This window comes from Chiloscyllium plagiosum, unplaced genomic scaffold, assembly GCF_037043375.1.
Source record: "Chiloscyllium plagiosum isolate Xiang-an unplaced genomic scaffold, Cpla_swu_hap1 HiC_scaffold_18, whole genome shotgun sequence".
Classification (NCBI taxonomy): Eukaryota; Metazoa; Chordata; class Chondrichthyes; order Orectolobiformes; family Hemiscylliidae; genus Chiloscyllium; species Chiloscyllium plagiosum.
Window position 1 is genome coordinate 81,079,514 of NW_028270156.1, and position 24,228 is coordinate 81,103,741.

Here is a 24,228-nt window from a genome sequence, read left to right on the forward strand (position 1 = left end):
TGCGTTGCCAGCAGCAGCTATGGAGGCAGGGTCATTGGGGACATTTAAGAGACTCCTGGACATGCATATGGTCACAGAAATTTGAAGGTGCATACATGAGGATCAGTGGTCGGCACAACATTGTGGGCTGAAAGGCCTGTTCTGTGCTGTACTGTTCTAGGTTCTATGTTCTAATCGAGTAGCTGTTGGAGGGGAGGACTGTGGTTGTAGGGGTGACCAGAGTCACGGATATGCGGGGTGCTGGGTGGCGGAGGCCTGAGCAGGGTGCTGGATGGCGAAGGCCTGGGCTAGGTGCTGGGTGGCAGAGGCCTAGGCTGGGTGTTGGGTGGCAGAGGCCTAGGCTGGGTGGTGGATGGCGGAGACCTGGGCTAGGTGGTGGATGGCGGAGACCTGGTCTGGGTGGTGGGTGGCAGAGGCCTGGGCTGGGTGGTGGATGGCGGAGGCCTGGGCTGGGTGGTGGATGGCGGAGACCTGGTCTGGGTGGTGGGTGGCAGAGGCCTGGGCTGGGTGGTGGGTGGCAGAGATCTGGGCTGGGTGGTGGGTGGCAGAGGCCTGGGCTGGGTGCTGGATGGTAGAGGCCTTGGCTGGGTGGTGGGTGGCAGAGGCCTGGTCTGGGTGCTGGGTGGCAGAAGCCTGGACTGGGTGCTGGATGGTAGAGGCTGCAGGAACTGACAAACAGGGTGGCAGTGGATATCCAGTTCACGACAGATGCCATACACTGTCTGAAAATGGCAGTGTTCAGATCCAGTGTTGTGCACTCGAGTGTGCAGTCGGTCCTGTCTATGGTTACTCCTGCTCGGATGGAATTTCATGTTAGCTCCAGAGTCCTGAACCGCCCTCAGGAACCTGTACCCCATACCCTGAGCCACCTCATGGCAATGCCCTCTCTGTCCTTCTGCCTTCTTGAACAGGTTGGTGCATACCATCCACTTTGACAATTTCACTCACCACCTGGTCTTGGCACGTTAATTTGTCACCAGGCAAATTACCACTGCAGTGGAAGGCCCTCTATACAGGAGTCTTCCCGTTTTCAGTTGTAGACCTGGGGTGGAGTGTGCAAGTGTTGTACACCACAGTGATAGTACTTCCAGATGTAAAACAATAAACAAAGCAGAGCCAGGAATAGCTCTGCAGAATTGTTTGTCCTGGGCTGGGACTAGTCTATGAACGCCACGTGAAGTTACTCTATTTTGATGTTCAATAGTGGATGGTGTTTCTTCTTAAGAAATTGGGCCTCTTATGGGCCTCTTATGGCCTCACAGCGCCAGGGACCTGGGTTTGATTCCAGCCCTGGGCGACTGTCTGTGTGGAGTTTGCACATTCTCCCCGTGTCTGAGAGGGTTTCCTCCGGGTGCTCTGGTTCCCCCCCCCCTCAATAACAAAGATATGCAGGTTAGGTGAATTGGCCGTGCTAAATTGTCCACAGTGTTCAGAGATGTGTAGGTTGGGTGCATTAGTTAGGAGTTAAATGTAGGGGAATGGGTCTGGGTAGGTTACTCTTCAGACTTGGGGCCTGTTTCCACACTGTAGAAATTCTAATTCTAATCCTGATCCCAATCAGCCTGGACTCCAATGTTTCTTAGTGACAGCACTTGAAAGAGCTGGCCGGAACATTCAGTGAAATAGGATGGGTTCATAGGTGGGAAAAGGGAAGGCATAAAAGGGGCAGGAGAGAGTGATGGATGTTAAAACAGCAAGTGAGTGTGGCAAGTGGTAAAGGGGCAGGAGAGAGGGACAGGTGGTGAAGGGACACAGGCAAAGGAACATGTGCATAGAAATTAGAGATAGTTGCAGACAGAAAAGGAAGAAGAGAGAGAGAGAGTGACAGATGATAAAGGAACAGGAGAGAATTGAATGTGATAAAGGGACGCATTTCTCAGATTGGAGATGAGATGAAAATGGTATTCCCCAGGGATTGGTATTGGGGCCTTACTTTTCCTGATTTATGTAACTGATTTGGAGATGATTTGGAGATGCCGGTGTTGGATTGGGGTGTACAAAGTTTAAAATCACACAACACCAGGTTATAGTCCAACAGGTTTAATTGGAAGCACACTAGCTTTCGGAGCAACGCTCCTTCATCAGGTGATAGTGGAGGGCTCGATCGTAACACAGAATTTATAGCAAAAATTTACAGTGTGATATAACTGAAATTATACATTGAAAAATTGATTGTCTGTTAAGCCTTTCATCTGTTAGAATACAGTGATAGTTTCACTTCTTTCATGTGGAAATCACAAACCTTTTTTTAAAAATTGCATTCTCGGGTTAGCTGTTAACAATATGTTGAAGGTGTTGGCCCCTGTGTTCTCTGTCTATGCCATGATGTTTAGATTGATTCTAATCTAAAAAGTGGGGGGCCTCTAATCTAAATAGGGAGGGCCTCAACCAGGACCTTGGGTTCATGTCGCATTACAGGTGATCACCATTGCACTACACACACACACACACACAGATATTCCTACACACACACACTCTCACATACACACGGACACAGGTACACACAGACGCGCACACAGACACCCACACACACCTTTATAGACACACATACTCCCACACTCACACATGCACCCCCTCACAGACTTAAGACACTCTGCACTCACTACACACACACACACTTTCTCACACTCACAACCCCCGACCCAGACAGACACACACACACACACACAGACAAAGACGCACATGCACACATATATTTTGTGGGGTGAATTTGTACTTGCAGAGTTACATTGCACTTTGCTCAAAAACTGCATACATTCATGTAGAACTCTGAGCTCAAAAAACTGCATGAATTTATGTAAAACTCTGTTATCTCACTTTTTAGATTAGAATCAATCTAAACATCAGGTCATAGACAGAGAACACAGGGGGCCAACACCTTCAACATATTGTCTAGCTATCACCATTGTTAACAGCTAACCCGAGAATGCAATTTTAAAAAAAAGGTTTTGTGATTTACACATGAAAGAAGTGAAACTATCAATGTATTCTAACAGTTGAAAAGCTTAACAGACAATCAATTTTTCAATGTATAATTTCAGTTACATCACACTGTAAAATTTGCCATAAATTCTGTGTTACGATCGAGCCCTCCACTATCACCTGATGAAGGAGCGTTGCTCCGAAAACTAGTGTGCTTCCAATTAAACCTGTTGGACTATAACCTGATATTGTGTGATTTTTAGATTTGGAGATAGGTGTTAACGGCAGAATCTCTAAATTTGCAGATGGTGCTAAGCCAGGGAGAATATTGAATTGTGAGGATGATGCTGGGTGACTTCAGAAGAATATTAACAAGTTGACCAAATGAGCAGACACCTGGCAGATGAAATTCAATACCGAGAAATGTGAGGGAATGCATTTTGGTAGAAAAAACATGAAGAGACATGGAAAGGGATCAGTGGGAGTACAGGAGCAGAGGGACCCTGAGGTTCACGTACATGATTTTCTGAAGGTGGCCAGACAAATTGTTAAGAAAGCTTATAGGATCCTTGGGTTGATAAATAGAGACATAGGATACAAAAGCAAGGAAGCGATGTTACATCACTACAATTACTGATGAGAATACATTTGGAGTATGTATTCAATTCTGGGAGTCCGAAAAGGCTTAGCTGCTCAATTGAGTCTGTTAAAGGCAGTGAGGGAACTAAGAAGAAGATACAATGTACCTGACCTCATGCTCACGAACCCACCATAAGAATATAAGTAGGAGCTCATGGAAACGAAGTCCCAACATCATTCGACAAAGCTGTGAGGAAGTTAGTGCTACTTCCTCGCAACACCAGGGACCCAGGTTGGATTCAAACCTCGGGCGACTGACTGTGTGGAGTTGGCACATTCTCCCCGTGTCTGCGTGGGTTTCCTCTGGGTGCTCTGGTTTCCTCCCACAGTCCAAAGATGTGCAGGTCAGGTGGATTGGCCATGCTAAATTGACCTTGGTGCCCAGGGATGTGCAGGCGAGGTGGATTAGCAGTGGGAAATGCAGGGTTACAGGAATATTGCCAGGGGTCGGGGGAGCAGGGAGCTGGAGTGATGGGTGCAGGTGTGATGTTCTGTGGAGTGTCGATGTGGACTCGATTGGGATTCCAAGTTGTAGGGATTCTTTATTCTGGAGAAATTATGCTTATTCTCCATGGAGCAGAGAAGAGTAAGATATGATTTTATTGAACTGTTCAACTTTATGAACAATTCTGGCAGGGCAAAGCAAGATATTCCGTTGCCATTAGTTGGTATGTCAGTAACTCGGCCAAACTTAGAGTATAAACAATGACTGCAGATGCTGGAAACCAGATTCTGGATCAGTGGTGCTGGAAGAGCACAGCAGTTCAGGCAGCATCCAAGGAGCTTCGAAATCGACGTTTCGGGAAAAAGCCCTTCATCAGGAATAAAGGCAGTGAGTCTGAAGCGTGGAGAGATAAGCTAGAGGAGGGTGGGAGTGAGGAGAGAGTAGCATAGAGTACAATGGGTGAGTGGGGGAGGAGATGAAGGTGATAGGTCAGGGAGGAGAGGGTGGAGTGGATAGGTGGAAAAGGAGCTAGGCAGGTCGGACAAGTCCGGACAAGTCATGGGGACAGTGCTGAGCTGGAAGTTTGAAACTAGGATGAGGTGGGGAAGGGGAAATGAGGAAGCTGTTGAAGTCCACATTGATGCCCTGGGGTTGAAGTGTTCCAAGGCGGAAGATGAGGCGTTCTTCCTCCAGGCGTCTGGTGGTGAGGGAGCGGCGGTGAAGGAGGCCCAGGACCTCCATGTCCTCGACAGAGTGGGAGGGGGAGTTGAAATGTTGGGCCACGGGGCAGTGTGGATGATTGGTGCGGGTGTCTCGGAGATATTCCCTAAAGCGCTCTGCTAGGAGGCGCCCAGTCTCCCCAATGTAGAGGAGACCGCATTGGGAGCAGCGGATACAATAAATGATATTAGTGGATGTGCAGGTAAAACTTTGATGGATGTGGAAGGCTCCTTTAGGGCCTTGGATAGAGGTGAGGGAGAAGGTGTGGGCACAGGTTTTACAGTTCCTGCGGTGGCAGGGGAAAGTGCCAGGATGGGAGGGTGGGTCGTAGGGGGGTGTGGACCTGACCAGGTAGTCACGGAGGGAACGGTCTTTGCGGAAGGCGGAAAGGGGTGGGGAGGGAAATGTATCCCTGGTGGTGGGGTCTTTTTGGAGGTGGCGGAAATGTCGGCGGATGATTTGGTTTATGCGAAGGTTTGTAGGGTGGAAGGTGAGCACCAGGGGCGTTCTGTCCTTGTTACGGTTGGAAGGTTTGGGGTCTGAGGGCGGAGGTGCGGGATGTGGACGAGATGCGTTGGAGGGCATCTTTAACCACGTGGGAAGGGAAATTGTGGTCTCTAAAGAAGGAGGCCATCTGGTGTGTTCTATGGTGGAACTGGTCCTCCTGGGAGCAGATATGGCAGAGGCGGAGGAATTGGGAATACGGGATGGCATTTTTGCAAGAGATAGGGTGGGAAGAGGTGTAATCCAGGTAGCTGTGGGAGTCGGTGGATTTGTAAAAAATGTCAGTGTCAAGTCGGTTGTCACTAATGGAGATGGAGAGGTCCAGGAAGGGGAGGGAGGTGTCAGAGATGGTCCAGGTAAATTTAAGATCAGGGTGGAATGTGTTGGTGAAGTTGATGAATTGCTCAACCTCCTCGCGAGAGCACAAGGTGGCGCCAATGAAGTCATCAATGTAGCGGAGGAAGAGGTGGGGAGTGGTGCCGGTGTAATTACGGAAGATCAACTGTTCTACGTAGCCAACAAAGAGACAGGCATAGCTGGGGCCCATACGTGTGCCCATGGCTACCCCTTTGGTCTGGAAGAAGTGGGAGGATTCAAAGGAGAAATTGTTAAGGGTGAGGACCAGTTCGGCCAAATGAATGAGAGACGCCTGGAGGAAGAACGCCTCATCTTCCGCCTTGGAACACTTCAACCCCAGGACATCAATGTGGACTTCAACAGTTTCCTCATTTCCCCTTCCCCCACCTCATCCTAGTTTCAAACTTCCAGCTCAGCACTGTCCCCATGACTTGTCCGGACTTGTCCGACCTGCCTAGCTCCTTTTCCACCTATCCACTCCACCCTCTCCTCCCTGACCTATCACCTTCATCTCCTCCCCCACTCACCCATTGTACTCTATGCTACTCTCTCCCCACTCCCACCCTCCCCTAGCTTATCTCTCCACGTTTCAGGCTCACTGCCTTTATTACTGATGAAGGGCTTTTGCCCGAAACGTTGATTTCGAAGCTCCTTGGATGCTGCCTGAACTGCTGTGCTCTTCCAGCACCACTGATCAACACTTAGAGTATTGCATTCAATTCTAGTCTCCATATTACAGGAAAAATGTGAAGCCTTTGGAGAAGGTGCAGAAGACGTTTACCAGAATGCTGTCTGAATTGGAGGGTATGAGCTATAAGGAAAGGCTAGAAAAATTTGGGTTGTTTTCTCTGGAGTGGTAAAGGCTGTGGGGAGACTTGATAGAAGGTTATAAAATTATGAGATGCATAGATAGGGTTGACGGTCAGAATATCTTTCCCAGAGTTAAAACTAGGCATGCATTTACGGTGAGAGGAGAAACATTAAAAAGAGATGTGAAGGGCAAGTATTTTACACAGAGAGTCGGGAACCTGCTGCCAGGGGTGGTGGTGTAGGAAGACATGATAGGTGCATTTAAAAGGCTGTTAGATTAGCACATGAATGGACAAAGAATGGACCAAAAGCAGGCAGAAGGGATTAGTTTAATTTAACGTCCTGTTGGTACAACATCGTGGGGCCGAACAGCCCGTTGCAGTATAACAAATGATTTGCAGTCATAGTGCTCTGCACCCATACCTGTCAGTTTCTGAAAGGGTATTGCCTCTGAGGCTGCCAGCTAGGTTAAACTCTTTATGATGCGAAGTTCCAGGCCCAATAAGCAGTCAGGAGAAGTTTTGTCTGTTGTCCCCTTTTGCCTGAAAGTATACCTCATTCTTTTGGCATATTGGGACCAATCCCCCACACTCACATCATATGGTTCCAGTTCTGGATGTAGGTTTGCTGCAAGGTTCATTTTCAGACGTTTCATCACCATACTAGGTAACATCTTGAGTGAACCTCCAAATGAAGCACTGGTGGGGTAGCCCACTTTCTATTTATATGTTTGGGTTTCCTTGGGTTGGTGATGTCATCTCCTGTGGTGCATCATTTCCCATGGCGATGTCATTTCCTGTTCTTTTTCTCGGGAGGTGGTAAATGGGATCCAAGTCAATGTGTTTGTTGATTGAGTTTCGGTCAGAATGCCATGCTTCTAGGAATTTTTGTGTGTATATAAATAAAGTATATTCATATTTATATATGGAAATAGAACATATAAATATAAAGCAGGTTATACCGCCAGTGCTTCATTTGGAGGCTCACTGAAGATGTTGCCTAGTAGGGTGATGAAACATCTGAAAATGAACCTTCCAGCTCAGCGAGCAAACCTACATCCAGAACCTCAAACTGAACTACAAATCTTCGCAAATCTCACTAATATGGTTGCAGTTCCCCAAACTGCAACCCTTTTAATTTTTCCTCATTGGTGCTTACCAGGTTTGTCAAAAGGCAAGGCTTTTGGAAACCTTTCCCTGTTCTCATTGCCAATGTAATAACAGAGGAAGCCCGCCTGGAAAGGAACACCACCTACGTTTGAACACCAAAATAATAACACAACATCTTTTTCAATAGATCCAGAAGGCTATCACACACAACTTAAAGGGCTTATGCCCGAAACGTCGATTCTCCTGCTCCTTGGATGCTGCCTGACCTGCTGCGCTTTTCCAGCAACACATTTTCAGCTATCACACACAATTGAATGGTTTCCCCACCACAACATCACCTTAACATTTTACCCAACTACTAATGACCAACAGTAGATCACCGATGTAGCCCCTGGATATTTACATGCAGTACCTGTTACAGGCACTGCAGACCATCAAAAGTGAGAGGGAGTGGGTCTGCTTTATAACATGCTTTCATCAGCCAGTTCAGAAATGTTATTACACACCTCTGGAGGAGGTGGGATTTGAACCTAGGTCTCTCTGGTTTAGACCGGGGCACTACCACTGCACCGCAAGAACCCTTTGCATTTTCTTTATAAAGGTCTCAAGTGTTGAGTTCTAGCCAGGCATATTACCAAGGGAACCCATATTCAACAAGCTTCATGGTGAATTTAATCAATAATTCCCCATGGGCCTCGTAGGGGTTAACACACCTAAGAATTCATGACCTATAGGACGGATGTTGTGAAACCTGAAAGAGTTCAGAAAAGATTTACAAGGACATTGCCGGGATTGGAAGGTTTGAGCTATAGGGAGAGGCTGAATAAGCTGGGGATGTTTTCCCTGGAGTGTCAGAGGCTGAGGGGTGACCTTATAGAAGTTTATAAAATCATGAGGGGCATGACATGGTCTTTTCCTTGGGGTGGGGAAGTCCAGAACTAGAGGGCATAGGTTTAAAGTGAGAGGGGTAAGATATAAAAGGAACCTCAAGGATAACTTTTTCACACAGAGGGTGGTGCGTGTGTGGAATGAGTTGCCAGAGGAAGTGGTGGAGGCTGCTACAATTACAACATTTAAAAGCTATTTGGATGACTATATGAATGGGAATGGTTTGGAGGGATAAAGGCCACATGCTGGCAAATGGGACTAGATTCATTTAGACTAATTGGTCGGCATGGATGAGTTGGCACGAAGGGCTGTTTCCGTGCTGTGCATCTTTGTGACTCTAATTAATTATGTGATCTGCCTCTTGCAGAAAGCTCTACCTCGCTATGATTCCTCGCTGAATATCATGGCCGAAATTGGCAACCGCCTGGGGCAGGCCCAAGTTCTTTTGGGAATTGCCAAGTGCTGGTTCATCCAAAAGGAGCAGGACAAGGTAGGAGACAACATCAGGAATTCTGGGGAACTGAATTAACCAACACTTGGAGAGGCATGAATTAATTATGAGCAGTCGGCATGGTTTTATTAAGGGGAGGTCACATCTGACCAATTTGATTGAATTTTTCTGAAGAGGGGACCAGGTGTGGAGATGATGACAATGCTTTGGATGCTGCCTGACCTGCTGCGCTTTTCCAGCAACACATTTTCAGCTCTGATCTCCAGCATCTGCAGTCCTCACTTTCTCCTCAATGCCTTTAATATGATTGTATTCCCTACGATATGGAAACAAGCCCTTCAGACCAACAAGTCCACACCGACCCTCCGAAGAGTAACCCACCCAGACCCATTCCCCCACAATATATTTACTCCTGACTAATGCACCTAATACTCTGGGCAATTTAGCATGGCCAATTCATCTGACCTGCGTACACCTTTTGGATTGTGGAGGAAACCGGAGCACCTGGAGGAAACCCACACAGACACGGGGAGAATGTGCAAACTCCACACAGTCACCCGAGGCTGGAATCGAACCCGGGTCCCTGGTGCTGTGAGGCAGCAATGCTAACCACTGAGCCACCGTGCTGCCCCATATAGATACCATCTATTTGGATTTCAGCAAGTTTTTTGATAAGGTCCTGTGTGGCAGACTGATACCAAAGGTAAGGGTAGAGAGTACCTTTCTACCATATACAACTGATATAGTAACAACGAGATAGCCTTTCTCCAGGACCGAGGGTGCTACATGGACAGCACACACTACACAATCGTACATGGCATAAAGTGCATAAGAAGTGCAAAACAGGCAAGTTACAGTGTAACAGAAGAGTGATGAATAGTAGACATTTTTCTAGCAGCAATACGAAAGAACTTCAGATGGGAAAGAGTCCAATTATGCTGTGTTAAGGAGCCTGATGGCTTGGGGAAAGAAACTGTTGCACAGTCTAGCCATGAGAGACTGAATGCTCCCGTATCTTCTGCTAGATGGCAGGAGGGAGAAGAGTTTGAGTGAGGAGGGTGTGGGGTCTTCCACAATGCTGTTAGCCTTTCGGATGCAGCATGTGGAGTAAATGGAGTCCATCAGATCCAAGGAAATTTGACAAATGGGATCCTCAATTGGCTGAGTGTTAGGAAGCTGAGGGTAATTATTGAGAGGTGCTATTCCGATTGGAAATTGGTATCCAGTTAGGTTCCACAGGGGTAGGTGTTGGGGCTCTTGCTATTTGTGGTTTATATAAATGATTTAGATTTGAGTATAGGAGGGTTGATCAGTAAGTTCAAAGGGGATACAAAAAATTGGTGGGATGGTGAGTAGTGAAGAGGATATCCTTTGACTACAAGGTGATATAAATGAGCTGGTGAGCTGGGCTGGTCAGTCGCCATGGAATTCAATCCAGATAAATGTGAGGTGATGCACTGGGGCACGACAAACCGTGCAAGGGAATGCAAAATCATGGTGGGAACCTGGGAAGAATAGAAGGCAAGGATACTGCTCTTTATTGGACAAGACATAGAGTTTAGGAGCAGGGAGATTATGCTGAATCTGTATAAAATATTGGTTAGGCGACAGCTAGAGTATCGTGTGCAGGTCTGGAATTCATGTTATAGGAGGAATGTGATAGCACTGGAGAGGGTGCTGAGTAGATTTATCAGAATGTTACCTGGGCTGGAGAGTTTTAGGTATGAAGAGAGATTGGACAGATTTTGGTTGTTTTCCATAGACCAGAGGAGATTGAGAGGCGTCATGATCGAGATGTCGAAAATGATGAGGGGATTAGGTAGGAACTTTACCCCTCAATGGGGATCAGTGAGCAAGGGGCATATATTAAAGGTATGAGGTGATGTGAGGAAAACATTTTAACTGAAAGGGTGGTGGGAGTCTGGAATTCACTTCGTGTAAGGCTATTAGAGAGAGAAGCCTGCACAATATTTAAGAAGTGTTTAAATGGGCATTTGCGATGCCAAGGCATACAAGGCCTGGTGCTGGAAGATGTGATTATAATAGTTACATGATTGTTTTTGACTAGTGCAGAAGTGATGGGCTGAAGAGCCTCTTTGTGTGCTGTTGATCTCGCTGACTGTCTGATCTATAGCTGTGTGGCATGGTCCCTGTGCTAACACTAACTCCAGTTGTTCTGTAATCCTATCTGTGAAGTGATGAAGGTGAGCAGAGCGCAAATTTGGAAGGTTTGATGTTATTTCAGTGATGTATGTGTGGGTGGCCATTAAGCTGGATTGGCAGAGCATGAGAAATTGACTGTTGCCAGCCCACATAAGGTGATGTGCCAACCAATAGAGGTGCTGTGTCCTTTGTCACAGGTCTAAATTCATCCAGTGAAATTCATAACCTGACACAGCTTTAAAGCTCTCTAGCTCTCAGCTTCTATTGTTGATGGAGAAGACACCAGCCTGTCAGCGTTTTCCTGATAATGATACCCACCTATTTCTGAAATCATCCTTCTAATTCTTCTCTGCACTCACTCTTCGATATCTGATTTTTGAATGTATCTCCTGGAAACTTCTTCTCACTATTGAATGTTTTCCAATTTGGCATTCAAGGTAGAGAAGGGCATTTGGGGGTGGGGGAGGGGTGTCATAAAATTGATCAATGGAGCGATTATAGCTGAGAAGGGGGTGGGGGGTGGGGGATGGTAATAGATCAGAATCATTAAATGGGGAGGAGTGGCATAGTAGTAATGTCACTGGACTAGTAATCCAGAAACAGGCTAACATTCTGGGGATAGCTGATGATAATGGCTGCTGGTGACATTTGAATTCAATAAAAATCTGGAATTCCTTTCAAACAAAGCTCATCTAATGGCAACATCATAACTACTGATGATTGTCTTTAAAACCCATCTGGTTGGCAAATAGATACTGCTGTCCGGACCGATCTGGTCTGCATATGTGACTCCAGGCCCACAGCAATGTGGTTGAGTCTGAAATACGCTCTGGCAATTAAGGGTGGGCAATAAGTCACCCTGACCCAGACGGTGATGTCCACATCCCATCTAAGAATATTTTTTGACTTGAACTGAAGAACATAAAAGCAGCAGAGGGTTGGTACTGTGAGAGGGTCAGTGGTGAGGAAAAGTTGGTACTGTCATAGGGTCACTGCTGAGAGAGTGCGGCACTGTCAGAAGGTCAGCACCTTGGGGGTGCCACACTATCGGAAGGTCAGTGCCAAGGGGGTGCTGCACTGTCAGAGGCTCAGCGCCTAGGGGGTGCCACACTATCGGAAGGTCAGTGCCAAGGGGAGGCTGCATTGTCGGAGGGTCAGTGCCGAGGATGTGCCACACTGTCAGAGGGTCAGTGCTGAGGGAGTGCCACACTTTAAGAGGGTCAGTACTGAGGGAGTGCTGTACTATCAGAGGGTTATCACTAAGTGAGCACCGCACTGTCGGAGGGTCAGTGCTGAGGGAGGGCCGCACGGTTGGAAGGTCAGTGCTGAGGGAATGCTGTACTGTCAGACGGTTATCACTGAGTGAGTGCCACACTGTTGGAGTGTCAGTGCTGAGGGAGGGCCACTCTTTCAGATGGTTAGTGCTGATGGAGTACTGCACTGTGCCACCGTGGGCGGCACGGTGGCACAGTGGTTAGCACTGCTGCCTCACAGCGCCAGAGACCCGGGTTCAATTCCCGCCTCAGGCGACTGACTGTGTGGAGTTTGCACGTTCTCCCCGTGTCTGCGTGGGTTTCCTCCGGGTGCTCCGGTTTCCTCCCACAGTCCAAAGATGTGCAGGGTCAGGTGAATTGGCGAAGCTAAATTGCCCGTAGTGTTCGTTAAGGGGTAAATGTAGGGGTATGGGTGGGTTTCGCTTCGGCGGGTCGGTGTGGACTTGTTGGGCCGCAGGGTCTGTTTCCACACTGTAATCTAATCTAATCTAATGTCCACTCTCGGGTGGTCTATCTACATTTACACTGTGTATTACTCATGGATTAAAATTGGCTATCCCTCTTCATTTCACACTTATTACTTTATAGGCTCTCGAGGTGGTGGAGAAAGCTGGAGAACTGGCTGAAGCTGTGGGCAACAAGGTACGCGATTGTATGGATGCCAAGATTGGTCATTGTGACTATAATTGTAAATTGCTCCTTCAAAGGTGCCATTCCCAGGAGGGAAATGTGCTGTGTTGCAAGAGAACAGAAGCAATGGGCAAAAATTCATGACATTTATGATTAGATAGATAACATACAGTGTGGAAACAGGCACTTTGGCCCAACAAGTCCACACTGACCTTCAGAAGAATAACCCACCCAGACCCATTCCCTCACCCCAATATTTACCCCTCACTAATGCACCTGACACTATGGACAATTTAGCATGGCCAATTCTCCTGACTTGCACATCTTTGGACTGTGGGAGGAAACCAGAGCACCCAGGGGAAACCCACTCAGACATGGGGAGAATGTGCAAACTCCACACAGACAGTCGCCCGAGGTGGGAATCAAACCTAGGTCCCTGGCGCTGTGAGGCAGCAGCACGAACCACCGAGTCACTGAGCCACCCATGATCTTCTGACATCGAGTATTGAATGACATAATGGAAGGTATTGGGCTGCTGAGGAACAAATAATAGAAAACTAATAATAGAAATCCATCCATTATGCATTCTCTTGCCTGGTTTTTTATGTCCCAGTGCATCACCTCACATTTATCTGGATTGAATTCTATTGCCATTGACCAGTCCATCTAACCAACTCATTTATAATCCCTTGTAACTTAAGGTACCCTCCTCACTATCTACATCCCACCAATTTTTGTCTCATCTTTGAACTTATTTATCAATTTTATTCTATTTTCCATTATTTCACCCTTTGCATCACAAGGGGGCATCATCATCTTATGTTTTCTTCTACCAGCCTTCGAGTTCTAGAGTCCCACCACCCTCTGGATAAAAAAAAGATTTTCCTTACATCCCCTTTAAACTTTCTCTCCCTTACATTAAACGTATATTCCCTGCTGGTCATTGATCTCCCCACCTGTCTACCCTATATATGCCCCTCAGGGTTTTAGATGCCTCAATCATGTCCCCTCTCATTTTCCTCTGCTCTAAGCAAAACGATCCCATTCTGTTCATAACTGAAACTCTCCAGCCCAGGCAACATCTCCTGTGCACTATCGCTTCTATAAGGTGGATTCAAGAACAGTAAACAATACTTTAACTGTGGCCTAACCAACCTATTATGCAGTTCCAGCAATACATCTCTGCTCTTAAACTCCATGTCTTGACTAATAGCATGTGCCATAGTCGCGTATGCCTATATCTGTCCCAATTCCTTGAGGGACAGGTGTACATACACACCAAGGTCCCTCTGAACCTCAGTGCTTCCTAGGGTCCTCCCATTCGTCACTTATTCCCTTGCCTTGTTTGTCCTGCTCAAACGCATCATCTCACGTTTATCCAGATTGAAACCTATTGGTATTGTTCAACCCGTATGATCAGCCTGTTTATGTCATCCTGTATTCTAAGGTTATCCTGCTCACTCTTCACCACCCCACCATTTTTTTTACCTTTGGAAACTTACTGATCAACCGTCCTGCCTTCAAGTGTAAATCATTTTTATAAACCACAAAGTGCAAGGGCCCCATCACTGAACCCTATAGGGTCTCACTGAGCACAGACTTCCAGTCAGAAAAAACACCCACTCAACCATCACCCTCTGCTTACTGCTGCTCAGCCAATTGTGGATTCAGTTTACCAAATTTCCTTGGATCCCATGGACTGTTACCTTTGCTGTCATCTCCCATGCAGTCCCTTAGCAAAAGCCTTGCTGAAATCTAAGTATGCAACATCTAAGTACATACCTGGTAACTTCCTTGAAAATTTCAATCAATTGGTCAGACAAGATCCCCTTTTAAAAACCATGCTGACTGTTCTTGATTAATCCCCGCCTTTCCAATTGCAGATTCTTTCTGTTGCTCAGAGTTGCTTCCAATTGTTACCCCACCACCAAGTTTAATTTCCTGGTTTATCCCTTATTCCAGTCTTGACTGTCCTCTGGCACCTCTCCAATAGCCAGAGAGGAATTAACCATTTTTGCCAGTGTCCCTACTATTTCCTCCCTTGCCTCACCCAACAGCACAGGATACACTTACAGAGTCAAGAGTCATACAACATGGCTACAGACCCTTCGGTCCAACCAGTCCATGCTGAACGTAATTCCGAACTAAACTAGTCCCACCTTCCTACTCCTGGCCTATATCCCTCCAAACCTTTCTTATTCATGTATCTATCCAAATGTCTTTTAAACATTCTAATTGTAGCCACATCCATGATTTCCACACGCAAACTACCCTCTATGTGGAAAATTTACCTCTTGTGTCTTTTTTAAATCTCTGTCCTCTCACCTTAAAAATGTGCCGCTAGTATTGAAATTCCCCATCTTGGGGAAAAGGACAATGACCATCTGTATCTATACCTCTCATTATTTTATAAACTTCTGTCAGGTCACCTCTCAACCTCCTATGCTCCAGTGAAAAATCTCCCAGCCTATCCAACCTTTCTTTATAACTCAAACCTTCCATACCTGGCAACATCCCGGTAAATCTCTTATGAGCTCTCTACAGCTTGATAATATTCTTCCTATAACTGTGCGACCAGAACTGGACACAGTATTCCAGAAGAGACCTCACCAATGTACTGTACGACCTCAACATAATGTCCCAACTCCTATTCTCAAAAAACTGAGCGTCGAAGGCTAATGTGTCAAACATCCTTTTAACCACAATGTGTATATGTGATGCACACTTTAAAGAATTATGTACCTGCATCCCTTGGTACCTCTGTTCTACAATACTACCCAAGGCCTTACTATTAATTGTGTAAGCCTTACCCCAATACCTCACATTTATCCAGATTGAACTCCATCTGTCATTTTTCAGCCCATTGAACCTTCTGTAATCTGAGAAAACCTTCTTCACTGTCTACTATGCCACCAATTTTTATGTTATCCACAAGCTTTTAATCATGCCTTCTATAATCTCATCGGAGAGGACCCAGAACTGATCCCTGCGGAACACCGCTGGTGATAGTCCTCCAGACGGAAAAGCAGCCCTCCACCACCGCTCTCTGTCTCCTGCCGTTAAGCCAATTATATGTACAATTGGCAAGCTCACCCTGAATCAAATGTGACCTAACTTCATGAATTCGTCTCCCATGCCGAACCTTGTTTAAAATCTAAATAAACGACGTGTATTGCACTGCCTTCATCAACCTTTTTGTTAACCTCCTCAAAAAACTCAACCAACTTTCTGAGACACAATTATCATCGCACAAAACCTGTCCCTAATCAATTTTTGCCTCTCTAAATGTCCATAAATCCTATCTTTTACAGTGACGTCCAACAATTTACCCACAACTGAAGTCAGACTTTCAAGCCTACATCCTTTCTGGAGATTTATCTATTTTTAAGCCTAACAGATCACTTAGAACCTCCTCTCTGTCACTCAGACCCTCCTCCTCTCTGTTGATGCTAATTTCTTTAATCGTAGCACAGACCTTCTCCCTGATTTCTACACCCATATCGTTCTTCTCACTAGTGAGCACCAAAAGTAATTATTTAAAATCTCCTGGCTCCTTACACAAATTACCAATGTGGTCTTTTCCCTCCTTATCCTTTCTGCCCTTAATGTATCTGTAAATGACTTTGGATTTTCCTTTATTTTACCTGCCAGTATCCTTTCATATACCCTTTTCACTCTCCTAAATACCACTTTAATACCTTCTTGTATACTCTAAACTTCTGTAGGATTTCTGCTGTTTTGAGCCCTCAGCAGCTGCCATAATACTCCAATTTTCTCTTAATTCAATGCTGTAGATCCCTTGATATCTCGGGTCTACAGGATTTGACTGTCATGCCCTTTTTCTTTATTGGAACATGCTGACTCTGTACTCTCCATGTCTCCTTCTGAAATTCATTCCACTGTTCTGAGACAGATTTACCTGGAGGTATCTGCTCCCAGTCCACTCTGGTCAAATCATACCTGATCTTATTAAAATTGAACTTCCCATAGATGTGAACTTTGATTTCAGGCCCATCCTTCACCTTTTCCATACAATTTTGAATCTAATGAAGTTATTATAGCTGAGTGCAAAATGCTCTTCCATTGATTCGTCAACCACTTAACCAGTTTTGTTACCTAGAAGGTCTTCTACGTACAGGCGGAAGAAAACCATCCTGGATGCATTTTAAAAATTCCACTCCCTCAAATCTTTCAAACTGACTGTCCCAGTTAATGTTAGGCAAATTGAAATGGAAGGATGTTTGCTGTGTTATGTCAGGTGAAGACTTCCAAGATCATAAATATTGTCTTCAGTTTGGTTGAGAAGAATCAGGGATTAAGTTCAAGAAACAAGTTAACAGTTTAATTCAGAAAGCACAAAAACAGAAAGAAAAAGCTTTAGTTTTCTCTGAGCAGGGGTTCAGGGATATTCAGAGAAGCCAGCAGAAGGGTATAATTGAAGATTCCAAAGGCTTTAGATGGAAATCTGCATTTTATTAGAACTGAGTAAAGGACTTTGACAGGAAGCTTTAAATTGTCTCCACAGTCAACGGGAATGAAATCAGAGGGAATGATTGAGTTGAAGATAGCAGCATAATTTCTCTGGGCTTGAATTTCTGTAATGGGTAGTATTGGAAAACAGGTTGAAACTTTACATTTGCATTTGTGTTAAGATCTTTTACATAAAGACATAGAGAGGGAGAGAGGTTTGCTTGTATTATTTTCTTTTATGAAAGAAGCCTATGTTCTGTTGTTAAAGAACATCAGCTTCAAATGAATGCATTTCAGTGAGTAACCAGCAGATTAACAACCGAAGAAAGATTAAAGTTGCGGTCAACCAAGCCATATTTACTTTCAGTGACTTGGCTTGTCCAATAGTAACAATAGTAGCTGAGATTGTAACGAAAGCTCATTAATGTTGCTGAGGGAAGGCTTTGACCATGTGGGAAGCATGTCCCAGAATGACAAAAATGGAATCTGTCAGAAATGAAGACAGGATTTGGTGGATCAGTTCTCTACATTTTAAAGGCAATACACCCTTTGACGAGTGTGTGTGTGTCTGCATGCGTGCGTGTATGTGAGAGGGAGAGAGACTATCTCTGCCCAATTTACCTGCTGAAGCTTGGTTTCTGCTTCATCTCCCTAGCTATACATGCTAAAGGCACACTGTTTAAGTGAGACAATCTATCGAGTGAAGGGTTCCCAGCGGCTTCTGCGAGAACATGTTGTTAAATTCCATGAGTGCATGGAAGACATGGAGTTGTACTGCGGGATGTGTGGAGATTCCATTGGAGATAAGAACTCACAGCTCCAGGCGCTGCCATGCTCCCATCTTTTCCATCTGAAGTAAGTCTCGCACCCGAAACAGCAGACAAATGAAATTCACCAGTAAGTTGCAAAGCTCTGCTGTGTGATGTGAACATTACATCTTAGATACTAGAGCATAAAGTGAATATTTCAGTGCAGGACTGAGGGGCACTCCACTGTTGGAGGGTCAGTGCTGAGAGAATGTTGCATCATCAGACGGCTAGTGCTGGGGAAATGCCACGTTGTCAGAGGGTCAGTACTAAAGAAGTGTTGCGCTTTCGAGGGGTCAGCACTGAGGGAATGATACACTGTTCGAGGGTCAGTACTGAGGGCATGCTGCACTGTCAGAGGGTCAGTACTGAGGGAGTGATAAACTGTTCGAGGGTCAATACTGAGGGAGTGCTGCACTGTTGGAGGGTCAGTACTGAGGGAGTGCTGCACTGTCAGAGGGTCAGTACTGAGGGAGTGCTGCACTGTTGGAGGGTCAGTACTGAGGGAGTGCTGCACTGTCAGAGGGTCAGTACTGAGGGAGTGCTGCACTGTCAGAGGGTCAGTACTGAGGAGATACCATATTGTTAGCGAATCAGTACTGAGGAAAGGTTAAAATCAACTAGGCAAAAGTGAGGACTGCAGCTGCTGGAAACTAGAGTTTAGAACAGAGTGGTGCTGGAAAAGCACAGCAGGTCAGGCAGCATCCGAGGAGCAGGAGAATCGACGTTTTGGGCAAAAGCCCTTCATCAGGAATAGAGGCAGGAAGCCTCCGGGATGGAGAGATAAATAGGAGGGGGGGGGGGGGGGGGGAGGTGGGGCTGGGGAGAAAGTAGCAAAGAGTACAATAGGTGAATGGGGGTGGGTTTGGAGGTGATAGGTCAGAGGGGAGGGTGGGGGAAGGTAGCATAGAGTACAATAGGTGAATGGGGATGGGGATGGAGGTAATAGGTCAGAGGGGAGGGTGGGGGAAGGTAGCATAGAGTACAATAGGTGAATGGGGATGGGGATGGAGGTGATACGTCAGACAGGAGGGTGGAGTGAATAGGTGGGAAGGGAGATTGGCAGGTAGGACAGGTCATGAGGACAGTGCTGAGCTGGAAGGTTGGAACTGGGATAAGGTGGGGGGAGGGGAAATGAGGAAACTGGTGAAGCCCACATTGATGCCCTGGGGTTGAAGTGTTCCGAGGTGGAAGATGAGGCGTTCTTCCTCCAGGCATCGGGTGGTGAGGGAGCGATGGTGAAGGAGGCCCAGGACATGCATGTCCTCAGCAGAGTGGGAGGGGGAGTTGAAATGTTGGGCCACGGGGCGGTGGGGTTCATTGGTGCGGGTGTCCCGGAGATGATCCCTAAAGCGCTCTGCTAGGAGGCGTCCAGTCTCCCCAATGTAGAGGAGACCGCATCGGGAACAACGGATACAACAAATGACATTGGTGGATGTGCAGGTGAAACTTTGATGGATGTGGAAGGCTGCTTTGGGGCCTTGGATGGTGGTGAGGGAGGAGGTGTGGGCGCAGGTTTTGCAATTCCTGCGGTGGCAAGGGAGGGTGCCAGGAAGAAGGGGGTGGGTTGTAGGGGGGCATGGATCTGACCAGGTGGTCACGGAGGGAACGGTCTTTGCGGAAAGTGGAAAGGGGTGGGGAGGGAAATATATCCCTGGTGGTGGGGTCCGTTTGGAGGTGGCGGAAATGTTGGCGGATGATAATACGCGCCGTGATGTCGAACACTTCTCCGGCTGCCTCCGCCTCTGAGCTTAATTTTACAATCAGGACTCCCACCCACCTTCCGAGGACCCCTTCACCCACCTCCAACACACTCCATCTTCCCGTCTGTCTCTGTCTCTCTTCATTTCGGACTTTCTCCCTTCCTCGCTGCCTCTTTCTTGTCTCCTCTCTCCGCGCCTTTGCCTCCAACTGTTTCTGCTTCTCTCTTTTCCTGTTGCTTTCTCTTTCTGTTACAGGCTCTCTGTTGCACTCTATCTGTTTCTGTGCCTTTCCATTTGTCTCCCCCAATGTCGGTCTTTCTCTGTCTCACTTCTTTCTGTCTCTCTCTCCACCACTTCTCTCTCTCTGTCTCTCTCTCTCTGTCATGATCAGTACTGATCTGAGAATGATCTTCAGCATTTGGACTTATATTCAGCATGTGGGTGGGCAGTCTGGAACCTTTCATCCATGGGGTATTATGCTGGGGTTCTGGCTGTTTCTGATGATCTCCCTCTCTGTCCTAGATGCTTACAAAACAGTGAGATGCGAGGCTGTCCAAATTGCAGGCGGTCTGCCATGAAGCCTGGCTACGTGTGACTGGGACAACACCGGGAATTCTTTCCCAATCCAAACATTAACAAACAGCCATGGATTCTGAAAGAATCACAAACTCAGAAAACAACTCTTTAAGGAGCCACTTTTGACCGACTTGACCACGTTAAGGGCCAGTTGCTCGAGCTATGGAGAGTGATCAGATGGGGGTCAAGATGACAGAACCACTTGGACTTCGAGACCCTACAATATTTCCTGAGTACACGCGTGTGGCTGATATCTGGTTATAATGTATTGGGATCATGATCTGAATATCGATTGATTAATATGTTCTTTGTAGCATCTGTTGTGTTAAACTGAATGTTCAAATGAGATTCTTTGATGAACAAGATTATCTGTTTGAACTGAAAACAAATGCTGTGGATCACAGTGAGTCAGACTGCATCCATGGAGAGAGAGTAAGCTAACATTTTGAGTCTAGGCTTGACTAGACTAGTTACCATGCTCTTTCTCCATGGATGAGCTGAAAAATGTGTTGCTGGAAAAGCGCAGCAGGTCAGGCAGCATCCAAGGAGCAGGAGAATTGACATTTCGGGCACAAGCCCTTCTTCAGGAAGGTGTGCCAAGCAGGCTAAGATAAAAGGTAGGGAGGAGGGACTTGGGGGAGGGGCATTGGAAATGCGATAGGTGGAAGGAGGTTAAGGTGAGGGTGATAGGCCTGAGAGGGGGGGTGGGGGCGGAGAGGTCGAGAAGAAGATTACACCTCCTTCCACCGAGGTTCTTCCGCCTAGGAACCCTCCAACCACAAGGGATGAATGCAGATTTCTCCAGCTTCCTCATTTCCCCTCCCCCCACCTTATCTCAGTCCCAAGCCTCGGACTCAGCACCGCCTTCTTGACCTGCAATCTTCTTCCCGACCTCTCCGCCCCCACCCCCTCTCTGGCCTATCACCCTCACCCTCACCTCCTTCCACCTATCGTATTTCCAACGCCCCTCCCCCAAGTCCCTCCTCCCTACCTTTTATCTTAGCCTGCTGGACACACCCTCCTCATTCCTGAAGAAGGGCTTGTGCCCGAAATGTCGATTCTCCTGCTCCTTTGATGCTACCTGACCTGCTGCGCTTTTCCAGCAACACATTTTTCAGCTCCGATCTCCAGCATCTGCAGACCTCACTTTCTCCTCTTTCTCCATGGATGCTGTCTGACCCGCTGTGATCTCCAGCGTTTGTTCTTTTCAGTACAGATTCCAGCATCTGCAGTAATTTGTTCCTGATCTGTTTGAACGTTTGATTTCAGAAATCCAGATGTCAGGATTGACTTGGATGCAATTCTTCCAGCCCCAGCAGATTTTGTAAAAAGCAAAAGAACTGCGAATGCTGGAAATCAAAAGTAAAAACAGAAATGACTGGAAAACTTAGCAGGTCTGGCAGCATCTGCAAAGTTAATGTTTCATATCTCATGACCATTCCTCAGAACTGATGGTAGCTCGAAAAAAGTTGTTTTTTTCTACTCCTTTGTCTGTCCTACTGTTCTTCTCTCTCCTTGGGCTCCACCTCCATGTATCGTTTACTCCTTAAACTCTCCCTCCCCCCCACCCCCCCCCCCCCCCCCCCCCCACCCACTATTTTTCTTAAAACTAAATCAATTCTGAGGAAGGGTCACTGGACATGAAACATTAACTTTGAATTCTCACAGATGTTGCCAAGTCCTGCTGAGCTTTTCCAACAATTTCTAATTTTGCTTCCATTAGATTTTGTGTCGTTCAAACGTCTTTGTTCAGAAATGCTCCACATTATGGCAAACTGAAGCAACAATGGAAAATGCTGGGAATACTCAGTAGGTCTATCAACTTCCATGGAGAGAGCAATAGCATTAGTGTTTCTCAGTACCTCAATATACGGCTCACCAGGACACAGACTAGAAAGGTTCACTGTGTTTCCCTCTCCACACAGGCTGCCAGCTCTGCTCAGCAATTCCAGTCTTTCCAGTATTGTTTTGGTTTGAGGTTGAATGCATTGTCTCCCTTTAGCTAATCCCTGTAGATTCCTGACAACTGGAGATATGATCCATGGCAGAAAGTATGATGAAGGCAGGTAAGAGGTGACCTCTCCTGACCTGCTCCAACACCAGGACCATCGAAACCTCAAACCATATTAACCAGCGATACCCTACCATTAACCCAGCAAATATCATTCCTTACCCACAGATCTAATACTTCCTTGATCTTACCCTCAAATCCATCCCCACCCTCAATCCCTGACCCACCCCCAATTCCGATCTCACCCACAACTGTTGACCTCAACTTCAATCCCTGACACCACTGACAATCCCCAACACCACCCTCAACCCTGATCCCGCCCTCAACCCTGACCCCATTCTCAACCCTCGACCTCACCACCAAACCCTGAAATCACACTCAACCCCTGATTATATCTCCACCCCTTGACCACAGTCTCAAACCCTGACCCCACCCTCAGCTCTGACCCCATCCCCCAACCCCACCCTCACCCCCAACACCTTGACCTCACCCTCAAGCCCTAATATCACACTCAACCCCAAACTCACCCTCAATCCCTCAACCCATCCCCAACCCCTGAACTCACACCATTCCCTGAATTCACCCCCAACCTCTGACCTCACCTGAACACTGATCCCACTCTCAAATCCTGACCCCATCCCAGCCTCTGACCTCACCCTCCACCTCTGATCCCACCCTTGATCCTGACTGTACATTTGCATGAATTTCTCATACTCTCTATGCATCCTGTGTGATTGATGTTTTGCTGCTGCATTTTATATTCTTATTATTATTATAATCAGGTTTGAAAGAAATATGCCAAGTTAGATTGTTTGGGCAGTGTGTACCCTGTTTAGTTTAAATACATGAGTGAACATGAGTTCACAACTTTTCATGCGTTTTCAATGAGTCTGGGAAGTTGCTGAAACTGCTGTTCTTGAGCAAAGTTGAAAAGTGTGGTTCTTGGAACAATCCTGATCCTAATGAAAAACAAAGTAGAAATTGCTGGAGAAACCAGCAGGTCTGGCAGAACCTGTGGACAGAAAGCAGGGTTAACACTTTCAGTTCAATGATCCTTCTTCAGAACTAATATTAACGAAGGAACAGTGACAATTATGCTGAAGATAGGGTGGTTTAGTAAAGGACTGAGTAGATGGTTGAAGGTGGAGCCTACAGAGAGAGAAAGGAACTTCAGCAGATAACTCAAGTCAACGTAATCTCACCAGACCATAGGACTACTCTCTCTTTAGAGACAGACAACTGCTGGCGACTTAACTTGGAGGCCACCACACCTCAGGAGAAGGAAAGTCCTTCATGGTAACCTAGGCTGGTGTGGGGATTGATCCCATGCTGTTGGTATCCCACTCCTTTGCCAGATCAACCTCCAGCCAATTGAGTTAAACTGACCCCTTTTAAGCAGGCAAAGAGATGGTTGATAGAAAGCCAGGGAAGAGGAAAAGCTGATAATGGGGGACAATGGGTGGTGGAAACAAGTTGGCTGTGCTGGAAGTAACTCTTAAGATGACAGGGCCTGGATGATGGGGGTGTGGACATCGAAGAAGGTGTTCAGATTCTTAAATTATTGAACTCAATATTGAATCCTAAAGGCTGCAGGGTCCCCAAGTGGAAAAATGGGATGCTGTTCTTCCAGCCTGCGCTGCAACTCTGCAACAGGCTGGAGACAGAAATGTTGACCAGGGAACATTGTGATGTGTTGAAGTGGCAGGGAACTGGAAGCTCAGGATCATTTTTGCTGTCAGAACATGGTTCT

At 46.6% G+C, this 24,228-nt stretch overlaps 1 protein-coding gene across 2 annotated transcripts in view; it reads left to right on the top strand.

Annotated features, from left to right (window-relative positions):
* The window catches only part of rapsn (receptor-associated protein of the synapse, 43kD), a 72,383-nt gene extending 51,344 nt beyond the window's left edge, over positions 1 to 21,039 (top strand). Inside the window, exons 3-6 of one of the 2 annotated variants that reach the window (XM_087996183.1) lie at positions 8,762 to 8,884; positions 12,871 to 12,924; positions 18,038 to 18,237; positions 20,414 to 21,039. In XM_087996183.1, the coding sequence (XP_087852309.1) occupies positions 8,762 to 8,884; positions 12,871 to 12,924; positions 18,038 to 18,237; positions 20,414 to 20,486 (450 nt within the window). In that variant the 3' untranslated portion in view covers positions 20,487 to 21,039. The remainder of the gene's footprint in view (positions 1 to 8,761; positions 8,885 to 12,870; positions 12,925 to 18,037; positions 18,238 to 20,413) is intronic. The other variant, XM_087996184.1, reaches the window with a different exon arrangement.
* The last annotated feature ends 3,189 nt before the right edge of the window (positions 21,040 to 24,228 follow it).